The sequence below is a fragment of the Montipora capricornis genome, chromosome 9, assembly GCF_036669925.1.
Source record: "Montipora capricornis isolate CH-2021 chromosome 9, ASM3666992v2, whole genome shotgun sequence".
NCBI classification, from domain to species: Eukaryota; Metazoa; Cnidaria; class Anthozoa; order Scleractinia; family Acroporidae; genus Montipora; species Montipora capricornis.
Window position 1 is genome coordinate 3,887,636 of NC_090891.1, and position 15,345 is coordinate 3,902,980.

The window sequence follows — 15,345 nt, forward strand, 5'->3', positions numbered from 1 at the left end:
ATTTGTGACCCTTCACGCGATTTGGGGGCTTATCCAAATTTCACGCTACGGCTATTTTTCAGGGTCCTGGCCGTGAAATTGTTGAACATTATTGGAATGTGAGTGAAATTTCTCTCTGTGAAAAAAGTCACATTCACCGTGAAACTATTTCACACCGTGAAAAAAGGTCGTAATCTCTAAGAAATATTTCACACCGTGAAACAAGTGAAATTCTTGCGCAAATTAACATCAATATGTCACGCCACCTTCAGAGGTTTACCGAAGCATTACTGCAAGTCTTTCGGAATCGGCTATCTATCAGCGAATTGCCAACTCAGGGTTGGCTTCATTCGCTTTTTGTTTACTTTTCTGTTTTATGTTGTGGTTTCGGGAAAACAAAAGAAAACGAAACAACACAGAAGAAAAAATTCCCCGACACCCTTCCAAATGGTTTGGTGGAGATTTGGTGGAAAAACCGGGGCGCGAGGTGCCGGGATCTATGGAAACACGGGGTGCCGGGGTCTGTGGAAAACACGGGGTGCCGGGGTCTATGGAAAACACGGGGTGCCGGGGTCTGTGGAAAACACGGGGTGACGGGGTCTGTGGAAAACACGGGGTGATGGGGTCTGTGGAAAACACGGGGTGCCGGGGTCTATGGAAAACACGGGGTGCCGGGATCTATGGAAAACACGGGGTGCCGGGGTCTATGGAAAACACGGGGTGACGGGGTCTGTGGAAAACACGGGGTGACTAAATAAACTAAATAATGAAAATAAAGTATGAGCATTGCTATCCAAATGCTTCTCTTTCGTTTTGCTATATTTCTTCTATGTTGGTCAAGAGTTTTAAGTGGTTATTGCAATGTTCATTCTACCTTTTAGGCATTTTGGGTGTCATGAAATATCATTTTGCGTGAAATAGCCCCTTTAAGTATTTCTTGTGCATAACTGTGAGCAAGGTTTTGATTTCTAGAGGAAATGAACACCATCTGCCTTACAAAAAAGGTTGTTTCCGTTGTACACAGTGGACATGACAGTGAAAATAAACATTTCCCAGCTTTCTGAATAGTTGCCCTTTGCAAGTGACTTGAAGTCCATCCTCGCGCCATCTTTGAAACGATGACAAGATCTCCTGCAGGTGGAGATATAGAAGTATTGGGCTTTAAAGTATTGCCATACTGCAATACTGTAAAAGACAAATGAAAAACTGCCCAATGCTCGGAGAAGGGAAGCTTGGGATATTCAGTTGGCAACATGTTCTCTACCTTGAATTGACGATTATCGTTAATTGTTAATTGCTTTCAATTTACTATTATCGTTAATTTAGGACAGTGTGTCCCAGGACTTGTGGTAGCAAGTAAAAAGAAAAAAGTAAAAGCAGCCCCTGGACAGGATTTGAACCCGGAGCACCCACTTCGAAGGAACTGTTTTTATCCACTTAACCACTAAAGATCAACTGACTAAAAATGTGCCGATTATTTACCAAAACTAATTAGTATATATATAAAATCATTGCTGAATAATGGTTAAGTCTAAAGCTTGATTTTAAAATGGTTAGCTTTCTCTTGAAGTTTGGTAACCGACATTTTTCACTGTGTAAGCTTGCTTCTTAGCGGCTGTTAATACACGTTTACAGCGGCACTTTTGGAAGAAAAAATTATTGACATTAATAAAAAATGACACCCTCGTAGTTAGTGATGTGGTAGTCTAGTGGTTAAGTGAAGGGGTTATTAATTACACGTTCCCAGGTTAGAGTCCTGCGAGTCCAGACATTAGGGTTCTGCTTTTAAAAGAAATATGTTCATTTCCCATAATCCATATCAAGCTTTCAGTGTCCCAAATCAGCTTCACAATTACGCACAAGCAATACTTAAGAAATAACCTAGGTCTCTGAGTCAGGATGGACGAAACTTTTCTATATACTATATTGATTTTTCTAATATTTTTTATGATTTTCAACGTGTTGATAAACATGTTAGAAAACATTATTGTTGGGTTCCCGTTTCAGTTAAGTTTCCATTGAAGCAGTGGTTTAGGATAGAAATTCTCCCTGTACTTTGAACTTGGGAAAAAGAATTATGAAATAGTAACGCTATTTATTTCGCAATTTGAACAACATTTTTCAAACGATCAATCTTTGTTTTAGTAACTGTTAAGTGTTTTCTCTAAGTATTTTAGCTTATTTTTTCGTCAACCTTTTCCCATTAAATATATATTGTATTTTCAACCGCCGGAACAGACTTACTAGCATAATACGTTACTGCTATATTTCAGTTCAAATCTTCCAGTTAGGGTAATTACGTTCCTAATTAAGTGTTTTTTAGAGTAGCAATGCTCATGCGTTATTTTCATCATTTAGTTTATTTAGTCAACCCATGTTTTCCACAGATCCCGTGGACACCCCGTGTTTACCACAGACCCCGGCAACCCGCGTCCCGGATTTTCCACCAAACCCTTCCAAATCGATGCAGCCGGAATGAGATAAGCGTTTCGTTTTTCTGCTAAAAATCATGCAACTTCAGTTTGCCGGAACGGTTCTTTATTGACAACTTTTATGCGTAGAATATTCGTAAACGAATCTCCATGGTTATCAGATATTTACCAGAAAATCAAAAGAATGAACTCAGTAAAACTGTAACAGAAATCAAAATGGTTTTGGAGGTGGTAAAAAATTAATTGCGCTCCCCAGAAGTAAGAAACAGACACTAAACAAATAAATAAATAGGTAACTTTATTGAAAAAATCATATTGCAGCCTACTAAGGCTGAATTGCATGACTATTAACAAAATTCAAAATTCAAAATTTATAATATTAAAACTATAAAACTGTATTTATAATAAGAAATGAAACAAGGAATCTAATTCCTACTCATTGTAGGAAAAAAGGTGGAACTAAACGTTTAGTGCGCGTTTTATATGCAACAAAACTACGTTTTCTCAGGTTGTACGGACATTTGTTCCTAGCTGGTAGAAAATGACGAAGTTTGTGTTCTAGCTCAGAAACTACCTGGCTAAATAACTTTTGACAGTGATCATTACGTCCAACCTTCAATGTTTCTAACTTAAGCGATTGTAATAAATCGTGATAAGAAAGTGCGGGCGATATTATAGAAAGAGCACGTTTTTGAACCCGCTCTACGTCATTACCTAGGTAATCTGGAAGAGAATTATGATACAGAGGAGCACAATATTCTAATACAGGCCTAATACAAGTAGTATAAAAGCTGACAATATCACTTGTAGGAACCTTGGAACGTTTAAGTAAAGTCAAAAAATACATCCGCTTATTAGCTTTCTTAATTAATTCAGAAACATGACAGTTCCATTTAAGTGTATTGCTTATCGTTACACCTAACACTTTGACGCTATCTACTTGTTCAAGTTCTTTAGAGTTCACATGGAGCGCGTCAAATTGTTCCTTCGATCTTTTGAAATCAATTCGCAGCTTTTTACACTTGTCAGCATTAAGTTGAAGCTTGTCGGTGTTGGACCAATCCTCCACAGCTGAGAGAGTCTCCTGCATGGCACTTTGACCTCCCCTAGGAACCACCTCAGCGAGCGTGGTATCATCGACGTATTTCCATGCATCAGCTCCGGAAGGGCGGAGATCGTTAATCATCAGAACGAAGAGCCAAGGGCCAAGTTTTGTTCCTTGAGGCACCCCAGATGCTACGGCGCCCCATTCTGAGAAACAATCATTGACTAACTTTACTCGTTGGCGCCGATCCATAAGGAAATCGCAAACCCAACGGGCAATCCCACGAGGTATGCGCAGCTCAAGAATCTTGGCAGCTAAAATACTATGGTCCACAAGGTCAGACACCTTTGGCACCACGGAGTCTGGCAATGTTGGCTAGAAGTCATTCTCTGTAACTTCGCGAATAGGTTTTATTCGCTTGCACAAAACTCGCAAGCTCTATTTGAAAAAATCAGAGTTCGGTGAATTGCGACATAATGAGTCATGCGGTATTATTTATCTTTGGTGTCTTTGGTGTCTTTGGTGTTTTTGTGTTTCAAAGTTATTTAAATAAGCTGAATTTTATCGGCTGTCAATGCAATAGTTGCCTTTAATAGTCTTAATAGTCTCTTACAAATTTCTATACATCTCTGGCTTTTTTTGTAATATATAATATCTAGTATTTAGCGATTAGTTGTCAAGCACTTTTATCATGAGCCTATGGCTCGGGAGATTGTGGGACCACTCTCCGTGTTATTTGACTTAAAATAAATTATCCTTATTCTATCCTCAATAGATACCTCGTGTCTGTGGTGACAAAGGAAGTTACTTCAACTAAAACAAACTTCGTTAAGATTCAAAGTAGAATTCGGGTATGAACCCGCCAATTGTCCCACTAATCATCAAGCGTCTTCTTTAGATTCTACAAGTTCCTCTACGTTCGCAAGCAATAGTGGGAAGCCAGAGGGCGAAAAAGATTCGACGACAGTAAAAATTGCTGCTGCCCTGGGAGCAGTGTTATTTATAGTGCTCGTGGTTCTTGTGGTTGTTGTGTTGTTAAGACGCAAGAGAAGGCTTGGCAAAAGTAAGTAATTCCCTGATAATACGTGTAGATGTTGCAGATGTGTCTCTTTATCATTAACATTATCATTAACTAACCCTTACCTTAGTGAAATTCTGCAACAATATAAGCAGTCCGCTCCACTTTACATTTTTAGGAATTGTCTGAGGTCCAAGCGCTTTTCCGAGGTCTGTGAAAAAGATTGCGTACTTTGAGCTCATCTCAAATTTAGTGATGAGCTTCCAAGGAAAATTTTGGCATTCTCAGTCTTCTATTATAGGATAGAAAAAATAAATAAAGTGCATTTGATTTTGTGATTTTTCGCAAGGAAGAAAAAGTCGGGGAAACAATCTACTCCCAAAATTTTGTTGTTTAAAGTTAGTGATGCAGAATATTGTTAATTGACTTGTTCCATTATATTTTTTTGAAAAATGCTAACAGCTCTCGCTTAAGAATTTGACCTGCCTATGATGATTTAATAGGTAATTATCGAGACGAGCAACATTATTGGATATAATGCTGCGAGCCGAAGTAATTATCTAATATAATTACTGATCGTCATCCAAACCCATTGTTTTCTGTCTGCAACGATATCACCTAATGTCTTCCCCTTTTTGCATTTTTGTGGAAAACAATAAATCAAACAAATCGTGATGTTTTTATTCAAGGTAACGGTTACATAAGGTATTGTTTTCATCAGCATATAAACATGACATGTACGTGTGAATTTTCTTCTTTCACATGAACGGAATTTCATGTAAATGACGATAAAGCATTTGCATAGTATATAACGCATTGTTTTTGGTCATTTCGAGTTGTTTGTTGCAAAGCATAACGTGGCGTACGACTACCTGTTTCGAAGCTGGATGGAAGATTCTTCAGAAGACGAATCTGCAATTTTCATAACACAGAGCCAGAGGTCGGAGAATGCTGCTGTTATTGAAGGCAATATCTCTAAATTTTCTACATTTATTGCTTCGGTCATTTTTAAACGACTAAGAAAACGCTTTGTTTGTTTGTTTGTTTTTTTTTTTTACTGCTTCAGAAGAGCAAAGATTCCGAAAACCAATTACATCTTTACAATGGGACGAAGCGGATAAGGAATTATTACAATATATGGAAGATATTAGTAAAACTAATAACAGGGGATTGTGCCATTTGCGTATCAAAAGAAAAGTTGTTTGGGCATACAAGAATTTAACAAATGTAGAGCGCTGCCCAGTTGAGCTGTATAACTTGTCTCACGTGCCAAAGGAAATCAGTGACAACGCATTTTATTTGCGGGCACTGCCATGCATAAAGCGATGAAAAGAGAAACTTTAGGGAACGTAGTAAAGAATATCAAGCGAAAAACAGGATTTGAGGGGCATTTCACAAATCATTCACTTCGGCGAAGTTGTGCCACTCGATTGTACGAAGGTTGTGTGCGAGCTCAAGTTGTTGTAGAAACCACAGGTCACCGATCATTTGATGGAGTTAGGAAGTATAAATGTACCTCGTCAACATTTAAAAGAAAAGCAAGTGAAATCTTGCAGGGACCTAGTCCTATATAAGAAGGTTGAAATTGATGCGAAGGAAAAAGAAACCTGATTAACAATTATGTTAAACAAAAAGTAGAAATGGGGTTAGGGGAAAAAGTAGTTGAGGAAAAGCAGAACGAAGATTATAATCAGTCAGTCGTAATTTTCATATCAGTAAGGAACTTTGTCACTGTAAGGTGTGCACTTAATAAAATTTAAACATGTTTGCGTTCAAGTACGTCTATTTATTTTACGAATCTTTCTAAGTTGAGATCTGCAATACACGATGGCATCCGAAAATTGTCACAAAAAATTACCGGGCGAAAATAGTAACAGGTAATACCAAAGCGGTTTATAGCAAGCCATGGCCAGCTGCAATATATTGCAGTGCAGTCAGCGCAATCCGTTTTGCTCAGAAACTTGGATTAGACTGAATATGTATCTCTTCTCAGGATGAAATCGTCGATGTATTGCTGAGAGAAAACAATAGGATTTTGTGAGGATCAGTAATTATTATCCCTGATAATTTCCCTGCCACCAAAAAAGACCGCACCCGTTTTTCTCACACAGTTTGCATTATTTTTCTCTCGGCATTCGGTGATATAATGCAGACAGAAAACAATGAGTTTGGATGACGATCAGTAATTATTTTGACGATGACTAGAAAAATTCTCGCGCGCTCATTGGTTAATTTTTATCGTCAATAAGCGGGCAGGCACATAAATTTATAATTTATGCGATAATGACGCGATATTGCTCGCGTCAGATTGAAGTTTCTCGCGTTTTTGTCTCGCTTTCTTCTCGTGTTTTGACTTAATTTTGACCCCTCTGCCAATGAATTTCGTCATAACATTGTCAAAGTAGTCTGCGGATCAACAAGGCGATAGCCGAGTGTATCCACAGCTACTTTGACAATGTTATGACGCAATTCAAGACCAATAACAGGACAGACCATGAAAAACTGACATCTATTTGTCAAATGCAGTTATCAAAATGCGCGCGTGCATGCTGAACACAATTTGCGATTCAGAATCAAATAAAGATATCCCAGGCATGACATTTTTACCTTTCAGATCCTGAGAAGCCCACAGCTAATGCATCTTCGACGTAAGTATGTGTTGTTGAAAGAAGGAAAGTTAAGGCAAAGGAATGAATTGAACTAGAAATCTAGAGTTCACCTTTCCTGTTGAAGGGAACCTAAAAATCAGGAAAAATGTTTCATTCCGGTAACGCGAAGACATTGTTCTAGTTGTCTGCTGGGACACAACATTCATTCTCCAAGGAGTTAAATAACTTCTTTCCTGAAACTAGGAACCACTGTGAGACATTTAGTAAATCTTGAAAAGAATATTTTAGATAATGGGGACAAAGCCAGCATTTGTTTCGATCAAAGAGTATGCAGCGAGACATGACGGCGTTTTTTTCAAATAATAATAATAATAATAATAATAATAATAATAATAATAATGATAATGGTTTATGTGGGCTTTCCAAATTACAAATTGGCTTTTCATCTAAAAGAAACTAAACAAATCAAATCAAACATTGGTTTTTGACATTTTTTGCCATTCTTTGCTTGAAAGTTTTCCTTTCTAATTCTTTTGATAACTCTTGCGAGTTGTCAATTCTTTTGTTCCCATTATCTCTCAAACATGTTTTATCATAGGAATATATCATTTTAAGCGAATGCCCGATTTCATTGCAGGAAACAACCTGACAGCCAATACGAAAGCGTCCAACCTGTTGACGCCGCCAGGTTGCTTGGAGCACCAGAGTTTAGAAAAGAATCCCCAACGAAAGTTGAATGCGAGTACGCAGTGGTAAACAAGGCAAACAAAAAGGTACGTGCATCAATAAGATCTATTCCCCACCTTGGGTAAAGTTTCACCCAAGTTGCAACAAATCCTGTATATTATCACCAAACCGCGGAGACAACAACAATGACTGTTTAGTACACTTTTGCCTCGCGCCCCGTTATAGGATTTGTATAAGTCATTAACACACTTAAAGCGGAAGGTTATTCATATAAATCTCCCTGTGAATGAACGAAAAGCCCTTATCCTCAAATGACACCTGGCAGTGACCATATCCAGACAGTCAGGGTTCTATTTTCAACTAGGTGGCAGCAATTTTCTCCGCACCTTATCCATCTAAGTGTACTCCCAGTGTTCCATTCGAGTGTGTATAAAGATACACGTCCATATCACTATTGCCATTGCTATCATCATTAACATTGGCGTTACAAAATCCACTACTGCCACTGGCATGATCATTGCCATCGCAATTTGCCATCGCTATTCCCATAACGTTTGGCATTGCCACCGACATTTCTATTGCAAGCGCCGTTACCATTGCCATTGCAATTATCGTTTTCATTGCCATTGCTGTCACTAATTATCATTGCCATTGCCACAGCAATTACCACTACCGTTACCACTGTCGTTTCCATTGATATTGCAGTTAATAAGTGTCATTGCTACCATTGTTACCAATGTCATTACAGTAAATGGTAATACATTCGTGACAGCCTTTACCCTTAGTAGTGCCAATGTCATAGCCATTCTGGTTATCAACGTCCATAATCATTCCTTAAAATGCTGATTTCAGAATTACTACAAGTTCGACGTATATTGCATTTCCGTTTTTGTTATTTTGACAGCCAAATAAAGGAGATTTAGTGTATGCACAACTTGCCGACTTTGACGACGCAGACAATGATGTGAAGATGGAGAAACCTACCCTTTATGAGCCCACAGTGTATGCTGATGTGGTGCCATCGGACGTTTACCTCAAGGAGTCCAATGACACCTCGGATCCAACGTATGCAAATGTACAGACTACAGGAGTATAGACTCGGAGAATACTTAAGGAATTATTCTATGGCGAAATTTCACCCGAATGGACAACAGAGTTTGATAGTTGCTTTTCGAAGGCATCGCCTAACTTCTAGTTTTGGTGCGTGAACCATGCAGGCAGAGTTTTATAATAGCATAGTTAGTAGTTACCACTAACAGTTACTATGATAGTAGTAATTAATGAAAGGAAACCCAGGTCATTAATTAAATGGTCCGTGTGAAGCAGCTGTAAGAAACTATACTTAGATTGATTTATTATTTGTGTTTAATTCCATTTTGTGTTTTATCGTTTTTGAGAATTCGATTCCACCGTCGAATGTCTAAGCACATAATTGTCTCTGTGGAATGGGGAATGGTTTTGAGGGTGACCTGGAAACGAATGAGTTGCAGGTAATCAAAAATGTTCCTCGTGCCTCTGTTTTGCCTATCGAGTCCCTTAGAACGAGGTTGGTATACGAGTGTCCGAGAAAATGGCTTACTGAGTGGTTTTAAAGGAAAATAGCCTAGCCTCAAATTCGTAGACACGTTGCCTTACACTCAAACAACTACACCATGATAAAACGTCCTACATGTAATTAGTTTAAAATCTTTGTATAGCGTGCGTAGCAATGTTTTATCGCTTCCATTTGATTGCCTTATATATCAAACCATTTGCAAGTTTTATGAGCAAGTACAGTGGAACGAAAAAGAGAAAGAGTATACTTTCGGTGATGACGGCCCGGGCTACTAAAACCATAGAATTATATAGTTCAACTTAATTCGAGTTTAATTCACAAATCAAGTGATTACGTTCATTGACTATAGAGTCCCTCTCGGGGGTTGGTCGTTGTTCCTTTGTTCCCTTTAAAAATTTGCTTGTGTTCCCTTGTTCCCAAAATTACTTTCAAACTTCTTCCCAGCTTTTTGATCTCAAAATTGTTTATGTTCCCTTGTTCCCTAAGATATTTTGTCATTATCCCCCAGTTCCACATTTCCTCAGTTCAATTATCCATGTTCCCTTGTTCTCCGAAGCCCTTGGGAGGGACTCCCTATGTAAGCGGTAAATACCTAGTTTGAAGCCAGCCTGTGTGATGTTATGGCTTAATTAAGAATTATCATTTTATGATATTTTATCTCATATAGATCCCATTGAATTGATTGAAAATTAAGACTTGAAAAAAGGGGCTTGTAAGACAACTTAAAGGAAAATAGTATTATATTTTTTTCTGTACTTGTGTGATAGTGCATTTCTCTAGCATTGTCATGTTGCTTGCGAAGCTCATGGGCCAGTTGTCTAGGGTTTTTTTCCTTAATGGTTGACCTCTTAGGATTTTTGTATGGGTAACCTACAACATATGATCGATATTGGATGGGTGTTCGTCTAAAATATTAATACGAAGGTCTTGGGTTTTATACAGATAACTCTCAACTTTCAGTGAGCCAGGTGATCAGTCCCTTTTATCTGAATGAATCCCTTGAAAATAGCCCCAATTTCAATTTCATCAGTCCCGCAGTTCCCTGCTACCTCAATCAAGCCTCTTCCACAGTATCATACAGGTGAATGTTAAACCGAGCTGTACGAAGTACAATGTTGCTCTCATTAATGGGAATTAGCATAATTACATGGGTGATTATTGAAAATTCTCTGCGCTGATTGGTTGCACTTGAGATGATGATTACGCGATAATGACCGGAGCGTTTTTTTTTTTTTTTGTTTTTTTTCAAAATGGCCGCAAGCCGTTTTGTTCAGGTAACAGACGAACAAATTAGTTGTGTTAACGAAAATGCCTATTTTTCAAATAATCACCTCTGTAATTATACTAAAACAATTATTCTTCTCGCCTTCGGCGAATACTTGGTAAATTCATTTATAAATTAAGGAGACTATACTCTAATTGACAACAAAGTGATAATCGCACTTGAACAGTTGCAAAGAAGCCTGAAAAATTCCTCCTTGAAAGGGACTTTAACCCATGACCGTGCGATTGAGCTGCACCTGCTCAACCATCTGAGCTATTGACCGAATGCATAAATGGCGGCCAAAAATGTATTCTCTTATGTGCTAATGAGACTCACTAGCCTCGCTCTCAAGCAACATTTCTGTTATATTTTGTCCATGCAAACGAGGCTAGTGAGGCTAATTAGCACATAAACAAAAGAAAACTTTTTTTGGCCGAAATTTATGCATTCGGTCTATGAAGCCATTCAAGACAACCCGTTCTCGCCCTTGAATTCGCGATTATCCTGAATTGTGAATTTGCTTTGAATTCACTATTATCGTGAATTTAGAGGACTCAAAGCCTGATATGGATCATGGGAGATGGTCATATGTTTTCTTAAAACAGAACCCCATTGTATGGACATAGGACTCGAACCTGGGAATGTTCATTGTTAACCCGTCACTTGACCACCACACCGCTAACTGTTCAGGGACGATATTTGAAACACTTTAATAAAGTCGTAAAAAAGGTTGCTGTTATTCATCGTGGTGAAGTACAATAATCATAAAGTATTCTCGTTTGTCTCACGATGTGGTCACTTGTGATGTAGATCGCTAGTCTTCATCAGGCGATGAGGTCGACTGGTTACGCGTCACCATTTAAACAGGATGCTCCGCTGTGATTGGTTGGTTTTCAGCAGCTGTGATTGGTACATTGGTGCATTGGTGCATGTACCCTTAAGACCTATTGTGCCGTGCGTTAACACCTTCGCATATGATTTATCTGCTTACTTAGCTAACATCTTATCTCCTTTAACAGGTAACTCGGGTTTCACGGTGACTAACTCAGCTCATTTCGAATCCACCATTAGCAGCGAGACTATCCTAGACAACGAAATCATGGTGTCTTTCGACGTAGAGTCGATGTTTACCAATGTTCCTATCGACGTCGCTGTACAAACCGCGCTACAGAAACTAGAGGAAGACCCCAGCCTTGCGGACCGCACGACACTAACACCTGCTTAGATCGCTGACCTCCTGAATTTCGTATTGAGATCCACATACTTCCAGTATAACGGATCAATTTACGAACAATTAGAAGGAGCAGCCATGGGAAGCCCGGTCTCCGCTGTTATTGCTAACCTATACATGGAGAGTTTCGAACAACAGGCAATAACTACTTGGAACGTTGGCCGTGTAGCACTTATATTTTAAACAGAGTTAACTGAATAGAGGGTAATGTGAAATGCTAGAATTCTATCCCATATGAACCATGTGAGCGTTAGCCCTACTGATGGAAATGGGCCCACACAAGGACAGTGGTCAGCGGTCTGACCACCCTGGTCAGAGTTTTTCTCTGTCCTTGTGTGGGCCCATTTCCATCAGTAGGGCTAACGCTCACATGGTTCATATGGGATAGAATTCTAGCACTTCACATTACCCTCTATTCAGTTAACTCTGTTTAATAACTACTTCGGCCGACAAACCTAGGATCTGAAAACGCTACGTTGACAACACTTTCACCATCCTGGATCGCGGAAACGTTGATAGCTTCTTACAACATCTGAACAACCAGCAGCCTTCCATTCGCTTTACCATGGAGACAGAGAACGACTACAAACTTGCTTTTCTTGACACCGCAGTTTCAAGAGAAGCTGACGGCGGCCTCACCACCAGCGTGTACAGGAAGCCTACGCACACTGATCAGTACTTAGCGTATGATTCCCACCACCCGCAATCAGTAAAACGCGTTATTGTCAAGTGCCTCTACGAGCGCGCCAACTGTTTCATAACAAAACACTCTGTTATCTCCAAGGAGAAGAAACACCTGTCTTCTGTTCTTGTCTGTTCTTGTCTCTAATGGTTACCCTCTTTCTTTCTTGCAGAAAATCACCAAGACCAGGAAAACGAGTAGCAGTGCTGAGACCACGATCGAGTACAAGTCTACTGCGGTTTTACCCTATGTCAAAGGCCTATCCGAACAACTTCGCCGCTGCCTACAGCAACAAGGCATACGCGCTGTTTTCAAGTCGGAGACTACATTAAGATCACATCTAGTACGACCGAAAGATGCTGTCGAGCCGACTAAACAAGATGGCGTGGTTTACAGGATTCCCTGTGAATGCGGTAAAGTCTACATCGGCGAGACTGGAAGGCCTATGCAAGATAGAATCAAAGAACATGAGCGAGACATCCGACTTGCCCGTACCCAGACCTCCGCCGTTTCAGAACACGCTAACGACACCGGACACAAACCGCTTTGGAACGAAGTGAAGTTTATTGATCGTGATCCTCATTGGTACACACGCAGGGTCAAAGATATAAGACTTCACCCTAACAACATCAACAGGGATAGTGGGATAGAAATTCTGGAACCATGGATGCCCACGATCAAGAAACACCACAACAGCGGACCGCCGAAGGAACAACTTAATGGTCCGTCATTACTAACTTTAAGTTCTTGAGAGCTGGTTGGAGGAGAAAATGACGTCAAAGGCTCACTGGTTTAAAGGCAACCTCTACTTCAACAAAAAAAATAATTTTAAATCACAGGAAATGACCGTTACAGTTTAGTCAGTCCAAAGTATTTTCAAAGAAAGTGTTTGTATCCGAAACAAATGAGTTTTAGAATCGCCTATTTTTGTTTTCAAATTTCGCGGGCGCCGCCCCCTTGAATAATATTAGGGAGCTTTAGCAACGACGACGGGAACGGCAACGAGAACGTCATGTAAAAACATAAATTCACGTTATTGCGATCACTTCGCGACTATTCCAAGCTTTTTAATATGACAAAGGTGTTTCAGTCCCTCAGGAATGAAACCGTTACGAGCGGCGCTTAATTTAGGGGAGAAAAATGAAAATTTATCTCTAGATGCTGACGTTCTCCATAACACCTCAAACTTGGTAATTTCACGTTGTTGCTTTGCTGACGACGGCAAAGAAATAGACAAAAATGAAAAACGCACGTGCAGGGCGTGCAAAGCTATTGTTTTTGTCCACTAAATATGCAACTTTGTGACGTTCTCCTTGCCCTCGCCGTTGTCGTTGCTAAAGCTCCCTAATTAGGGAGCTTACGAAACGACGACGCCGACGGCAACGACGACGCTACAAAACAATAGGTTTAGTGAGCAAAAACAATGGCTCTGCGCGCTCTGCATGTGCATTTTACATTTTGGTACATTTCTTTGCCGTCATCTCCTAAATGACGACGTGAAATGACCAAATTGAAGGTTCTGTGGAGGACGTTAGCACATGACGATGAATTTTCAGTTCTCTCTATACACTTCCAACCCACTCATACCAGTTTAATCTCTCACCAGTCACTACACATTTTTGACGCGAAACGACATGAAATAGTTTCGCAGTGACATAAATAACGCGAACTCGTATTTTTAAATGAAGTCCTCGTAGCCGTCGTCGTCCTCGTTTCGTAAGCTCCCTACTGCGACGTGTTACGGCTTATTTATTTATTTATTTATTTACTTAATTTATACACGGTAAAAAATTCATTAGGTACAATTCCAAAAAAGAGATTTGTAAAATCCTAAAATCTTAAAATCTAAAATCCTAATCCTATTATTACATTAATTTACAAAATAAGCTACCTACAGACCTGATTTCCATGAATGCCGTGTATTTAAAAATTTTGATAGAGAAGGCGTTTAAATTGATCTATGGAACTAGATTCCCTAATGTTACGATGTAAGCTGTTCCAAAGAGTTGCGCCGCTGTAACTAAAACTATTTTTCATGTAGTTTGTTCTCGGAAACGGAACGACAAGTTTATTTGCCGAATCTCTCAGAGCATAGTTTGATACATTACGCGTTACAAATTTAGACGTGAGATATTCGGGAACCAGACCATTTAAAGACTTGAAAACCATTAAAGCTTTCTGAATTTGACGTTGAGAATTTAAGTCTTTCCAGCTGAGTTTGTCAAACAAGGAATTAACATCAGCGTCATAGCTCGATGAAGTTATCACTCGTGCAGCACGGTTCTGTAGTTTTTGTAGCTTGTTAGATAATGTTTTACCACAATTACCCCAGACTAGGCTGCAGTAATCAAAATGGGGTTGAACTAGTGAGTTGTATATACTGAGTAAAGTTGATTGAGGCACAAATGGCTTAACTCGTTTAATGGCTCCAATTGCGGAAGCAATCTTTTTACACAGTTTATCAACGTGGAGATACCATGTTAGATTTTCGTCAACATATATTCCAAGTGATTTCACTGAGGAAACTTTTTCAATTGGAACATTATCAATGGAGAGTTCAAGAGTATCAGATAGAGTGCTTAATCTTTTCCTGGATCCGATCAACATAAATTCAGTCTTTGTAGCGTTCAAAGTAAGTTTGTTAGACACAAGGCATTTGCTTAGCTTTTCAAGTTCATGAGATATACTAGACTGAATCAGATGTAAATCAGAGCCAGCATAAGTAATATGTGTATCATCAGCATACATTCTAGGAACGCTGAACGATAGACAGTTAGGCAAATCATTAATATAAATTAGAAATAAAAGAGGGCCAAGGATCGTTCCCTGTGGCACACCGCATT

At 39.3% G+C, this 15,345-nt stretch overlaps 1 protein-coding gene across 1 annotated transcript in view; it reads left to right on the forward strand.

The window, feature by feature from the left end:
• The window catches only part of LOC138015893 (uncharacterized), a 27,884-nt gene extending 17,804 nt beyond the window's left edge, over positions 1–10,080 (forward strand). Inside the window, exons 5-8 of the mRNA XM_068863026.1 lie at positions 4,355–4,519; positions 7,089–7,122; positions 7,721–7,856; positions 8,675–10,080. Of these exons, the coding sequence (XP_068719127.1) occupies positions 4,355–4,519; positions 7,089–7,122; positions 7,721–7,856; positions 8,675–8,866 (527 nt within the window). The 3' untranslated portion in view covers positions 8,867–10,080. The remainder of the gene's footprint in view (positions 1–4,354; positions 4,520–7,088; positions 7,123–7,720; positions 7,857–8,674) is intronic.
• Positions 10,081–15,345: the final 5,265 nt, after the last annotated feature.